Source organism: Xiphophorus hellerii, chromosome 20, assembly GCF_003331165.1.
Source record: "Xiphophorus hellerii strain 12219 chromosome 20, Xiphophorus_hellerii-4.1, whole genome shotgun sequence".
Lineage (NCBI taxonomy): Eukaryota > Metazoa > Chordata > Actinopteri > Cyprinodontiformes > Poeciliidae > Xiphophorus > Xiphophorus hellerii.
In genome coordinates this window covers 21,939,365-21,954,359 of record NC_045691.1, presented here as the reverse complement: position 1 = coordinate 21,954,359, position 14,995 = coordinate 21,939,365, and the positions used below count along the sequence as shown (strand labels likewise).

The 14,995-nt window shown below is 40.0% G+C and overlaps 1 protein-coding gene across 5 annotated transcripts in view; it reads right to left on the bottom strand.

Annotated features, from left to right (window-relative positions):
• ppfia4 (PTPRF interacting protein alpha 4) overlaps window positions 1-14,699 on the bottom strand; it is a 63,686-nt gene extending 48,987 nt beyond the window's left edge. The window contains exons 1-2 of one of the 5 annotated variants that reach the window (XM_032550621.1): window positions 14,625-14,699; window positions 13,607-13,907 (exon numbers count right to left, since the gene is read on the bottom strand). In XM_032550621.1, coding sequence (XP_032406512.1) covers window positions 13,607-13,864 — 258 coding nt within the window. In that variant the 5' untranslated portion in view covers window positions 13,865-13,907; window positions 14,625-14,699. Of the gene's footprint in view, window positions 1-13,606; window positions 14,555-14,624 lie in introns of those variants that run through there. The other 4 variants (XM_032550620.1, XM_032550622.1, XM_032550619.1 and 1 more) reach the window with 4 other exon arrangements.
• Window positions 14,700-14,995: the final 296 nt, after the last annotated feature.

Genomic DNA, 14,995 nt, shown 5'->3' with positions numbered 1-14,995 from the left:
GTTAATTAAACCATCACTCCGTTTTGTCCAACAAAAATAAATTTAAATCGAAAAACCAACCCGCCTTGTCTTGATGAACACATTCCGTGAAGAGTTTGTACATTTCCGTGTCTTTATAACTTCCCTGTATCTGTACCCTCATCTTGTGGAGCCAGAGCCAAGCTGTACGTACAAGAACCTGGCTGCTCGATCTAAAGCATTACAGGATGATAGCTAACTAATAGACCTCTCAGCACACTCGCTTACAGCCATCACTACCGATAAGGCGTGGAGCAAGGTGCTTGAAAGACAGGGAAATAATGAAACTGAGAAAGCAGAAACAACACTGGGAGAGCAATCCTTTGAAGACAGATGAGATCACGCTTTTTCATGTATTGAATCATTGGGATATCGAGGCTTCGTAGTTCTCAAAGAGAAACACGCACAGACACACAAATTAAACTCAATGTGACAAACCTCAGTGAATCAGGAGCAGGAGTTTGTATTTGAGCGTCTGAGTGGATGAAAGTCAGCCCCAAGTGTCTGCTCCAGCCCACATATCTGTGAATGGAGCTGGAAGCAAATGAATAACAGACTGCAGCTGAGAACCGAGGCATGTTGTGGGTGGTGCTGAATAAATAGGTCTCGATTTAATGCAGAGACAAGATGATCTAAGAACCTCTGTGGATGCACAGGCACATGAAATTTCTCATCCTCCTCTTCACTAAGTACTTGGTGAACTCCCACTCTTTGAATCAGCCCTGGAATATAATAAGGTCAGTGAACGTCACCATGCGTGCTTTGGCATCTGATTGCATGGCTAACTTCTAACTCACAGCAAGCTCATGCAATTTTCCTGAGATAAATCCAACTCTGCAGGTACCGTGTGAGTTTATTTGCCCACCGTGCCTATGTGTGATTGTGATGTATCATTCTAGTTAGAAATGTACAATACCAGGAGGTGCTGACTCGGTGTGGGCCATTTATCACTTTGACCATTTTATATAGCTTTGGTTTACCGAGGCTAATAAGTGAGCAACATTCAAAGGAATTATATTAAAGTCACAGCTGTTTGTTATACAGTACTCTACAAGGGTTTCAGGTCAGTGTGAAAAAAAAGATTGAAAATAACAATGTTTTTGAAAATGCTGCGTTTATAACAAGTTGATAATGCTTACATTTAGGCAGGGCTACCTAAATTACTCCAAGAGCAAATGTTTTTCCAGAGAATCCAGAGATTCACAATACATCAGCAAAACATCCAAACAGCAAAACATCCAAACTCTGCATGACTCAAAAATGAGAAAAGTACTGGGCAAAAATAACACCCACAGTGGAGTTTCAAGGCCAAAACCCAAGCTGACCAAAAATCACACAAAAGATATCTTAATGTCCCTCTAAAACCTTTTGGGAAATTATTCTTTAGGCTGATGACACAAAGATGAAGCTTTTTGAAAGGTGTGTGTCCATTACACACCTTTGGTTTTGCAGTGTAAAACCAACAAACCAGTTAAGACAAGGCACCAACAGTGAAAAATGGTGTGATGGTCTTGGGTTGCATTTGTTTTTTCCAAATAGTGATTTAGTGATTTGATTTATGAAGATAGATCCTCTGGTCATTTACATTACATTCAAATTTACAATAAATTGGCAAACAAAATAGAAAAAACTTTGAAAACTCGAAAGATCTAATAGAAGCTAATTAATTCAAAATGCAAGAGTGCTCAGCTGATACATATTTTTCCCTTTTATCTTGCATATTGGCGTGGTGTTATATCTTTTGATTAATCTCAAGTTGATTTGCATTGTTTCAGAACTCGCACAGAACAATATCTTGTTTTATTCTGTTCAGACTTATAAAACAGATGTGTTAAAAGACAATAATGCCGCATATTGTTTTAAAACACTTACTGTTTAAAATGTAAAACCTCAAAGATGGTTCCATTCTGGTTGGTAGGGAAAGAAATAGAGTGAGAAAAAAAACACTGACTCAGAAATATTTAAAATCCCTTTAGGCTAACTTGTTAATAGTCTAACCACACAAACAAAGCATTGTTTATTTAGGTCTATATTTAGTAGTGAGAGTGATACACTAATGACTCAGAATGAGCAGAGCTATTTAGAGCTGCCTTTGTGCTTCCAGGCAGAGATTCCCATTTATTCATTGGTATAAGGTCCAGATTACAGAAGAGTGTTGCCAACTGACCCACTGGAAAACCACATCAAACGCACTGAAAGTAGTATTTATGTCTGGTTATCATTAATATTACTCATCATTTTTAGAAAAAGACATGGGTGCCAAAGTGGTACCTTATCAAGATTTTCAAAAACCACAGAAAATGTAAGTATAATTATAATTTCATTCTAATTTTCTCAATACTGCACTGTTTTTTTTTAAGGTTAATCCATTATTTTATTTAATATGCCCTTATAATGGAGAAAAAAACCCACTTGCCATCTATTAGTTTGTAGTCATTTTTAGTTAATAACAAACAGAAATAAATAAAGTTGATTTTGATGCCTTTGCTCAATCTAGGGCATCAAAGTCAGTCATTTCAGGTGTTTGTCTTAATCCAAAGCTGCAGGCTCAATTCTCTCTGTCAGCTTTTGTAGTCTTTTTGCACTCAACCAGATTTATGAGGATAAGTGATCCTTTACACATTACTTATAATTAAATTGTGTAATACTTTCTTAAGATGTAACATTACACTCCATGTCTATTGATTCTTATTCTGATCCTTGTTTAGTGCATTTGATTAATTGAATATAAGAGACTATGCTCCCGTAACCCTCCATTCCTGGTATCAAATACCTCTCAAAATACCTCTTAATGGTTGCTACTGATTATTTCTGTCACATGATCATAGTTTTGATAGCTTATGAGTAAGTAAGAGGTAATTACTTTAAACTACGGTTTAATAAAGAGTGTACAAAATGACCTGAGTGAATAAGAACAATGAGAGGTCCTGTGTGTGCTACATGGTGTTAGTCTGGCATATAAAATTTCAACAAATAAATTTAGACTTTTGGTTTCCACATGACAAAATTTGGAAAGGTATAAATATTTTTATATATGAACTTGGAAGGCAACATAACTTTTACTAGCCTGGCCATTCCCTTCCTGTGCAATTCTGCTAAAAAAACAACAACAATCTTGCTTACAGAACAGTCTGGGTTTTCTCCCCTTTGCTTAGATTCTTCCTGGTAGATTTTCTACTGGGTCAATCAGTGAGCAGCAGAAAGAGAAGTTGTAAACGACAACGTCAATTTTCTGTCCTGTTTTAGAATTCTAGTCTGCCTGCAGTTTTAGCAATGGTAAGGGAGGAAGGGAACAAAGCCGTTCAGTTTGTGTTGGCCATGCCTTCAAATATTAAATTAACATCACCAGCTGCCCCTTTCAGCTCAGCTCTGCTCAGCTCTCTTTGCAGTGCGGGATAGTTTTTTAAGGCACAGACAAATTCTGGTAAGCTTTTATAGTGTTAAATGGGTGCCTTATATACTCATGGACAAACATTAACAACTGGGTAAAATTTAAAACTTCAACACAATCCACGCCTCCAGAAAGCAATTGCTTCTCAACAGCCGAGAGCCCAGACCTTCTGGACGAAGCAAATATTGTAGGACAAGGGGCTGGTTTTTACCAGGCTAATTTTTTTTTATCATACTAGAATTGAAGTGGAGTAATAAACACATTAATTACCACACAACCCATCTTAATGCTTCATGTTTATCACACATAAAACGTGACTGAAATAAGAAAAAAATGTACCTACTTCAGTTTATAGCATGCTTATTTGAAATGCACATACACATCTATCCCACCACTGTGTCCTTCCCTTAAATCCTGTATTTCCCTTGCAGAGGCATGCTTTGTGCAGTTTCAGCATGTGTGCGTGTGTGTGGGCGTGTATGTGTGTGTTATTGACAGTCAGCAGTGGGGGGTTTGTGCTCTGTTGTGAGACACTGACAAGCTCTATTTCATGGAGCAGAGGAAGCATTTTGAAGTTCTTTAAATCCCTTTAAGGGTCCAGCCGGGGACTTAGCTTGAGACGCTTCTGCCTCTGCTTAAATCTCTCTCTGGGAAAAAATTGTGATCTATAGCGTCACCCCCCAACTTCTTTGTCTATAGGAGAGTGTGCATATTATGGGTTTTGGGTCTCAGCTGATGCATTCAGTTACAGACAGTACAACCTTCACTTTTAAGATATCCTGTTTGTTTTTTCTGACAAAGATGTAACCTCCCCTCGGTTTAAACTGCTAACTCCAGCCCTTCGATCATACCCCTCTCCATCCCACCCTCGGATGCCTTATCTTTTATTCTGTGAGAGTTGCAGCAGGGAAAGCGAACTGACAGAGTTCCAATTGTGTGGCTGTTAGACACGGCAGGGCCGCTGTGGGCTTAACTGCTGGCTGGAAAACTTCATCTCACATCACCCCGTTTCCATTCCTCCTCCTTGTCTTTCTCATTCTGTCCTTTCCTGGCCCCGTCCTTCATCCCTCTCGCCTTTGCCTTTGGTGGTCCTGCAGCTCCAATCACTCTGCTCTTATTACAAGGAGAGATACACATACACACACATAGATAGAGTGGCTTTTTGTTCTTCCCATTACCAGAGCATGTCCTTCGCTTCCGGGGACCGTCGGGTATGCTTGATTCAGTTTTTATTCTGACTTATTTTCCCTTTGCTAAAACTCTCTCCATAATGTATGTCTGTCTCGATTTCTCACCTTTCCTCTTCTTTTCCCTCCGTCTCTCCCGTGCAGCCGCAGGGACAAATTGGCACCCGGCTGAGCTAAATGTGCATAGTGCTGAGAGCCAGATGGCCCTGGCAGAGGGATGGAGGGAGCAAAGGACGGATACTACTGAGAGGGGGAGCATCTAATTCATGGTGTAACACAACGGCGTAGGGGAGCTAGCTTTGGACAATGATAATCTAGCAGTGCGCAGGGGTCAAAAACTGTGTGCAAACTCTGGTAAAGCTTTGGCAAAGAGGGCGATTCAGTACAAGGACAACATAACGGACAGAGGATAACAGCGTGAAGAGTGGATGAAACTTTCCAAAATGTCAAGATGAAGGATTGTCATAGAGAGGATAAGGCAGAGAGATGTTGGTTAGTCAACTGTTATGAGGCAGATTTTTAGTTAGACTTGCAGCTTATTCTAGTTGTAGATCTCTACCATCAAGTTATGTGGGACTTTGCAAATTAAAGTGTAGAAGTTTCTAACCATTCTTCCAAAAATATGCCATTTGAAGTGGTCAGCTCTTGCTGTAGCCTTTTTTTTCTAGTTTTTTAAACATTGAATGAAATTTTGAGCTAAAATAATTGCCATGATTGGAGGATGTAACAGAACTGCCTAATGTTGACTCAGTTCAATAGGTTAATGCAAGAAAATACTGACTTAGTTTTGAGCTTTTCAGTATCTAACATCTGGTTACCTGCGGTTCAGTATACAAAGATTCAACAAGCTATTCATGGAAAACCTGCTATTCACAGATATTTTTTTGTCAAGTATACCTAAAATATTCAACAAAAATGGAGCTTGGGAAACTGAAATGCCAATGCATAGAGCTAGTTGACATGCTACTGGCTGGCGTTTGCAAAACAGCCAATCCAGGAGCTGCATTTATTTTCCTTGGCACTAATTGGCTATACCTCCAATAGGGGAAATAAGGAAGACTGTACAGATTAGCTTCTGTGATAGCACTGAGATGGTTCTTAGTGTGCTTATTAATGCATATTAAGGTATAGTTTATGAATAAACTATTAAAATAGGCAGCTAAGCATTTTTAAAGAGTGTGTCAGGTATTAATGGGGGTCCACTATATGTGCAGTGTAATAGCATGTCTTTCATCTTAATCTGATTTAAATTTTGTTGCACTTAGAGCAACTTGGAACAGCATTTGGGGGATATTTCATTTATTTTTAAGGGTTTAATAGTTCTTAAAAAGAAGCTTTGCCTCTGGATGAAATACAGTCTGTAAATATTTTATTGCCTAAAATTTAGCCAGTGACGCTTTAAATAATTAACAACATTGCTTTTCTCATTCACCCCAAAATGGGTGAATGAGAAAATGGACATAGAGTCATGAATGACTGCACATATTCATGACTCTTGTGTCATTTTAGCTGGCAACATCCATAATATATACCTGCAAACTAAAAAACAAAACAAAAATAAAACAACACCACTCTCAACAGTCCAGAGTCCAAAGCTTCTTCTGGCTCATGTTAATCTGGCTGGCACAGGAGCCAAAACCTTTTCAAGTTTACTTCCTGTTCATGACCACTTATAGGATAGAAAATAATATATAATATAGCAATGTCGTTGGAGGGATTGGAGTTACCACTAGTAAGATGTGCTGAAAGAGGTGGGTTCTGAAAACAAGGCATCTCTGCAATGCACTTCACCAGTTTGCATGCTATTGAAGTGACACCTTGTAAAGCAAAAAAAGCAGAGGACATTTGTCTATAAGGACTTTTGCTCAACTAAGTAAAACAATAAAAACAACTATTTAAGGTAGACATGTGATTATTTGATTATTTTACTTTGTGCTTCCTGTCTGGGTTTTATTTTGGTGACACTCCAAGATCATCACTGACCCCCATTTAGCCCTCTTTAAAAACTTCCTAGATACACCGCTGCTCAGCAGTCTTTTTTTATTTATTTACTTACTTCAGACATATCCTACCTCTTACCTTAAGCACTGGCTATTCAATATACAGATGGCAGCTGTATATTGAATGTCTATGTGGACCCTTTCTTATATATCTATTGAAGAAAAGTTATTTCCCCGCATATACTGCTGTCGTTTGATTGCTCTGCTCTACGTTTTGGGAAATGAATATCTTCACAGTATCAGAAGAATATGAATAACAGAAAGACTTTTGCATGTTCAGTAAAACCACCACCTCTGTTTGTTTCAGTGTCGGTCCCTGTGTTACTCTCTCTCTGCCCGACAGAGCTTCCTGGTGACGTTCAGCTGCTCACTTCATGCTCCAATTTCCTTCAACCTTAGCTCCGCTATTTGGTACTTACATAACAAACAGCATAAGATCTGAGCTTCAGTAACAGACCAATGAGACATAGTAATTTCACATCTGCCAGTGCCTCCTCCTCCCCTCACCTCAATGTCCTCCTATCAGGGCGCACAAAGCTGTTTCCGCCAACCATGCATAAGCAACACTAGCTGTAGGCCATACACACTTGCATATATTACAAACACGCATACGGGACGGGATGGAGACATTTGGGAAAAGAAAAAGAGTCTTTGAAGATCCCAGGTTGGCGAGCTGATAGAGCCATTGACATTTTTCTTATGAGAAAGCCAAACTGTGAAGAAAAAAATATTCCCACTTTAAGTTGCACAATTAATCTGACTTGAATTAAATGTATTGTTTGAAATCTATAATAATTTGATCCCAGGCAGCATTTCTTTTTTGCATCTTAAAACTGGTAGCCTTCACATTTTCAGCAAACTAAAAATAATTGGTGTATTTAATTATCATAGCAGCTGATAATTAATTTGAGTTAATTTAATTGCTTGGTAAACGTTTACTCTTGAAAAGTTATAATATGTTATAATATGCTTTTCCACCTCTAAATACTGCACTAAGAGACCTTGGAGCTCCTTCCTCAGTATTTTACCATATATTATCTTTGACACACACACACACACACACACACACACACACCCTCGCACTATAACAGCATTCACAACACACTTTTAGTACAGTAACTATGGTGGCTAAGTGCCAAACCTGCAAGGCTCCTTTCTGCTGGCCTTGATAAAGTAATGTAAAATCTCCTGGCATATCTTAGCCGACCCAAATATGAGTACAAGGATAGAGGTTTTAAGTTATGCATTTATTCATCGCGACGAGCACAAATTATCATCTGTGATCTACTACCCCCTTTCTCAGACTTGCATTACATCCAAACCACTCTGACATGTCTGATCTGAAAGACAGCAGTTCTGACAGCATATTTAATGGTTGACATAATAAGTGTTTTTAAATTTTCTTGCATTTCTTGCTATTACACAGCAGAATATGAAATGTAGAAATAACATACCTTGGGCAAAAATCTGAGACTGAAAGCCACATAAAGGCAATTATTATTCATGCTATATGTTTGAGTCAGATTTAATGTGTAATGTTTAACATGCACTTAAAACGAGTGCATGTCCTAATAACTGGGCAAAACAAGTGGGTCAGTAGCGGGCTTCTAAGACTTGAAGACAGTAGATGATGCTTGAATCTGGAGCAGGGCAGCATTTAAAGCATGCAGAATGCCCAAAAATGCCCATCAGTGAGTTCATCTCTAATTTCTGCCAAAAAGTCTATAAGACTGCCGGATAAAAAAACTTTGCAATGCGGTGCTGGTCGTCCTCAACATCAGTTGGGTTAACTATAACTTTACAAAATAACCTTCTAAGTTTCACTAAGTGAAATTAATTTACACAGGGGAAGATGTTCAAAGCTGTGCAAATCTTACTTCGTGGGTATTTCTAATTCTGAAACTAGATGCAAAATTCAGAATTGCGCCAAAAATGGCCTTAGCCATACTTTGGATGTAATTCTTTCTCATTTTAATGTCCTTTATGTCGACATTATCAGCACCTACTGGTGGGGCATTTGTGTTACAGCAATTTTGAATGGATACCTTCACAGAGTACATAAACACATTACGTTCTTCAAAAACTGTAGTAGATGATCTAAAACAAACAGTTACAATTACAATGTATATATGTTGTAAATAATTACAAACAAGGTAAAAATAAAATTCAGTAACAGAAGATGATCTCAGAATTTGATTCAAGAATTGAGCTTTTATTGAGACTCAGGTTAGATTTGGTTTTAAAGAAAATTAAGAGTATTTTGGACTGCTGTCTTTTTGAGACAATGTTCTGTGGTCATCCTATTGGTGCTACTCTGTTGTGCACTGGTCAACAGATAACCACAGCAGCAGTACGTTATGACCACAGAGTGAGGGGAATATTACTGGACTCCTGGGTCAGTGAAGAGTGAAATGAGCTGAGGAAGAGTGATCAACAGATAGAAAGACACCAATGTATGAAAAGTAGGGAACTAATAATAAAGTGGCAGATGGAGAGGCTTGTAAATCGATTTGACCTGCTGCTAAAGGGAGATTTCTCCAAGCTTTAACTGGCAGCACCTGAGGGAAAACGAGGGAGGGAACTTTTGCATGTACAGTAACCTCAGAGGCATATAGTCTTCTAAACAAAAACCGTCTGACAGTTTAAGAGTCCATACAAGGGCCTACGGAAAGCACAACAATTAAAAACTACTCTTGACATGGGTAAACAACAAAACACATGGAGCCTTCCGTACATGTGAGCATGTAGGTGTTTATCGGTGTGGAGACAGAGAGGGTGAAAGTGAAACAGAGACGATTGTTTTGGAAGGACATTGAGGTGTGTATCTTTATCTCAGCTCGTGTACAGTGGCAAAAATAGCTAGTGTTGTGTCTGACTGGAACAGGTGTCTAAACACACACATACACACACCCACGCACACCCACACACCCCTGTACACTACATAGACGTCTTTCAAAACAATTTACTCTTAAAAGGGGACTACAAGCAATAACAACTAATGTAGCAACTAGTTAATTATAAACACATTTTAAATAAGTGAAATTTTCTTTGGAGTAAAATAACTCAAACGTTAAATAAACGTACATTTATTTTTATTTCTATTCATATTTTTATACTTTTTTGTATATATTTTTTTTCAAAATTATGTTACAATTGATTTATTTTTGCTTTCTTTAAGCACACTTAAATAAGCTTTGTGGAACCAGCGACAGCAGAAGAACCATGACCTGCTTTGTTTGGGCGCATGATGCTCGTCCACTCTCTGTCCTGTTCGCAGCACGCTCCCATGTGCACACGCTGCTGCTTTACAGCACATTTCCTCTGACAGTGTCAGAACAGTTTTCTTCACACACAAAACGAACAATGTGTTTGAGTGTGTGCAATGCCAGAATCCAAACGTAAGCTTGACGCGCGCGTGCGGGCGCTTGTGTGTTTTTATAGCTTAATTTGTCTACGGCAGGCCCATCTCCTAGAGCTGTAGTAGGAGCATTATGTTCAGTAATAGGCTGACATGTTAATCTGAAATTCTATTCTCTGCAGCTAATGAACATATTCATTCTTGCCTATATGAATATGTTACATGTGTGCGTGGTTGATGAAATGTCTGTGGTGTGCCATTTTTGTCATGCTGCTGAAGCACACATAAGCATGGGCACGCCTGCAAGTTGCGATGGAGGTTTATGTATTTTTTAAGTGAAACAACACTCAAAAAAATCCCTGAATTTAGAGTCGCTCGTCCTGTTTGTTTGTACGAGTTTGAGTTTGCATGTTTTTAAGGAGAAACATGGACTTGACAGTTCTGGGTCAGACTAGTCCCACTGAGTCAAGAAACCTACAGAAGACCAAACACACAAACACACAGACACACATTATTTATAGGATGGAAATAAAACATCTGATTGGCAAAAGGGAACAAAGTAGCTCTTAGATCAGGGTTTACTACTATACTAAAATGTATGCAGGAGTGAGCACCAAAGAGGCCTGAAAAGGCATATAAAAAAATAAAAGCTCACATATGCAGCCACTGCTTACTCAAGGGCAACATAACAGTGGAGACTGGAGCAAAACCAAAACCTGTGATATTATGTTGACCTGAGGACATAAATACTCAAGTAGCGCCCATGTGGAGAGAAGTTAGCCTAATTTCCACTGACAGAATGGGATACAGGGGGTCAGGAGCCTCACCAGCATGCTCTAATATATTCATCACACCTGAACTTGAGACATCAGCTACAGTATGTGTTTTTTCCACACTCCCCACTCATCATTATAAACTGCACCCTGCTCTTTGTGCAGTAATGCATCGAAAACAGGCAATCCTCATTCCTCAGCCGAGCAGTTAAACTGAGAGGAAATCAATTCCAACAGAGATTTTCCTCATTTTTCTCCATCACTTTACCTCCCTCCCACCCCCGTCCGTGGCAACATCTCTTGGTTCGGTGTGTGTGGGGAGTGACCACTCCAAAGCTTTGAACGCAGGAATGCATAAGGCTGTATAGCGTTTGAAAAGCTGAAGCAAGAGCATTCATGTGTTTCCTTTATTTGACCAGGTTTCAGAGATTATAGATCTCTTATAAAAGGGAGACCCAGGCAAGATGCAGTATACTGCCATAAATATTGTTTCACCTGGACACCCAAGAACTAAAAGAATGTTGCATTTTTAATACAAACACTCTAATGCAGGGTTTTAGCTATAAGAGCCTTATCTTCTAGGAAAGCTGTCCACAAACTGGGAGAATGATTACAGAAACGTTTGACTCTCAAAGATTTACAGGATGTCAGATGGATGAGAAACTGACAGTAAATCCTTCTTCATGTGTCGTTGGTAGTTTTATGTGTCTTCTGTCTGATTGGAGACATTTGTAGACTTCTTTCTGAGGTTAGACACTGACTTTCAGAATGAGAGTGACCCATTATGCACAAAAACATTTGCATAAGCAGTCTATATGTCTTGATGCTTAATTTGTTTTACACCTGCAGCAGTGGTAGTTATCAGGAACACTAGGTTAAAGAATTTTGAATGAACGTCTCAATACTTCTGGCAAGGACTTATTAAGATCACACAATGGAGCAACTTACAGGAAAACAAAAGTAGAAACACTTGTACACAGTTGGTTTCTGTTTGAAAATCAGGCCAGGAATCGTATGGACTTGCAAAAGGTCTGCAGTAGAAACATCTATCTGAATTGCCTGTATTATACATAATTTGCAAACCGTCCAACAATGAGATTTAACAATATCCAAATCTTTAGTCAAATCATATCATGTATAGTGTGAGAATAAATTTTGTAGCTCAATAGTCTTTCACTTATTCCCTGAACATGTACAGATCAATCGTAACGTCCATGTAGGTCTGTGACTGCATAACTAATATGTGTATTATTGCAGCAATTAAAACAACATGTGGGATTAGAAGACAAGCATGACAGCTCACATCAAAAGCTACACATGCACACAAATGCACACAGATGTGTGTGGAAGCAAGCAGCCGCCCAAGGCCATGTGCTCCAACAAGCAGCCATGTTTCCTCCACAAGAGGCAGCAGCCAGCTTCTCAGTCTGCATGGTTTTTCTCCCTGCTCTGTCTTTTTCTCGCTCACAGACGAATACTCGGCACGCTGTGACATCATGCATCACATTTAGACCAGAGGGTCGGAGGGTAACGCAGCTTTATGTGCTGAGGATTCATTGTCGTCATGCACAGTGATTGCAGCAGCCCTTATTCAGCTCTCTTTTGCCGAAACCCGCAAACAAAGACTGCAAATGTGAAACAAAACCAGATTTTACAACCAGCTCATCTCACTCCAGTTACACGCAGGTCAGCACGTACAGAAGTTAGGTCGCTTGCACTAAGGTAATTACAAGAGGGCTTTGCCCTTGTCTGCAGGGCTCCCAACATGTGGCTCAGCCCTTTACAAGCGAAAGCCACAATCTTAGAGCTGAGCAATATGTAGAATTGTAATTGCACATGGGTCAATATGAATACTCCCAGTATGATAGCCTTGATTAAAAACACCACTATTTCACAGTATCACAGCTTTAACAAAAATGCAAAGCTAAAATATTTTACCAGATTTGGTTGCTTTGCAAGAAAGCGCAACAATCATATCAATTCTGTTAAAGTAACCTTACTTTGATTTGCACAGTTAAAATGTTATAACATTTATTTCATACTTTATTTTAGTACAGCTACCGTAAGTAATTTTTTTTTAGAACAAACACTTTTCAAATTTAGTAGCTATTTTGAAACACTTGTTTTAAAGAAAATCTAACCTTTATTGTTAAATGAGCACAGCAAGCTGATATTAGTTGGTTAATTGGGCCATCTGCTTGGTTGGACATCCTACATTCAACTGTCTTAACCTGTTAATTGTAGTTTGATAACACAGTTACTTTAAGAAGAGTAGAGTGGTACTCATTGAGTGAAAAATGTCATGATTGTTCATAGCTTTCACAAATAGAAATCTTTCCAACAGTTAACTGTGACCATTTTTGATAAACGGGTACATCTATGATTCCCATAGTTATTAGCGTGTCAGGTCTGCATCATCACAATTACAACAGACTGCCCAGAGGCAGTTTCTAGCTTTCATATTTTAGGTGCCATGCAGGTGAAGGTTTGATACGGAGCAAGTCTGGGTTAAAAGTGAGGCCGATATGGGTCCATTATGTCTTACTTAACTTGAACTGATTATCTAAATATTTAGTTTGAAGCAACTATGTAGGTTGGAGCTATGCATTCGGTTTGTAAACAAAAATATTTTATCTCGCTAATTAAAACAATTTGTTTGAAACTAAATGTTTAATTTCCTCTAAAAATCATATTTACACCATATTCAATGGTGAAAATATGACTGAAAAATGAACCCCCCATTTCTTTTCTCTTATGACAGGCTAAATAGCCCAAATTATTTCTGTCACTTTTTGTCTGTGTAACTTTACAAACGGCGCCCTATAGCCACAGGCTATAAATGAATGATGCTTTTTGAAAGAAAGCCACCCCCTGCTCACCTGAGGCAGCGCGGCATTGATCTGCCTCTGGAGCATGTCCCTCTCGTGTAGCGCCCCTTGGAGCTTAGCTTGAGACTGGATGAGGGTCTCTTGGGTCTCCCTGAGGGACTCCAGCAGCTTGTCTCTCTCGTCCAACATGTTGACCATCAGCTGCTCGAAGTTGGCCTCCTGGTCCGAGCCATTCGGGACGCTGCCGGTGCCTCTCGGAGGACCAGCCGAGTCTCCTTCGCTGATGGTCGGCATCACTTCGCACATCATCTTCCCCTTTCTGTGGTCTGGCCGACGTTATGGGACACTGTCGCTACAACAGGGTTAAGAAGGGGGGACGTGGTGGTTACGAACCTGAGGTCCAGTCTCGAAATAAATGATAAGAGCGGGCCTAATAACGTCGCGCAGCCACGCAGCCAAACCAATCCAAGATGCGCACACGAGCCCCGCTAAGCTGCATTTCTCATGCATCGAATACGCGTTTCCAGGGTCTCTTTGGCCATACCTTGTCAGTGCGATTGGGATGAGGAGATGATGCTTGATCTTTTAGCCATATTAACCGGCGTTTTTTCACCCCGTGAGCAGATCCGCCCTGCCGGGCGCGCCATGCACTCACATGTAGAGTCCCCGGCGTGAAATGATTGACAGCTCAGAGACAGACGGGTAGGTCTAAATGGGTGGTGCTCGAAAAAACACGGATATCATCGCACATGCACTCAGAAAAATGCAAAATATCCAGGAGGATATCCCTATTCCTAGCGATGGCGAGAGCGACTCTTTTCTGCATTAGCCTTCTCCGTTTCCATCCCTGCACACAGCCAGCGGACCGACGCTCACTCCTCCTCCCACTTACACACGCACACACACACACCCACACGCACACACACGGTCCCCCAGCGCGTACACACACAAGGGAATCTGCTGCAACCGTCACTACAGCCTGTATGAATGAGTCCCCACTACGAGCGCGCACACCGTCTACGCACGTCCACAATCCACCCACATCAGGAAGACCGAGCACAGTCCTGACCTGACAGCTCCTGGGACATGATCCCCCATCTATCCAGTGGTTTCAGGTTGACCAAGCAATAGCTACAAGCAGATATGCATATGGGGTGCACAGCGCACCCTGCAGGATCTTGAATGAATCAGGGATTTAAGCATAACATTTCAACCACTGTCAGGTCTCATTAACAATCTATTTATTGTGACATTTGTTAGTGGGTGGAATATATTCCATACCAAGTTGAACATATTTTCCCTTGAGCTTACTTGTTAAAAACAGGGGGGAAAAGAACCAGCTTGCCTCTCACGGTTTGGAGTGATGACTATGTGGCACAGGGAGGAGGCAGATATCATTAGTAAGTGACTGAATAAAAAATAAAAGGCAAAATTACAAAA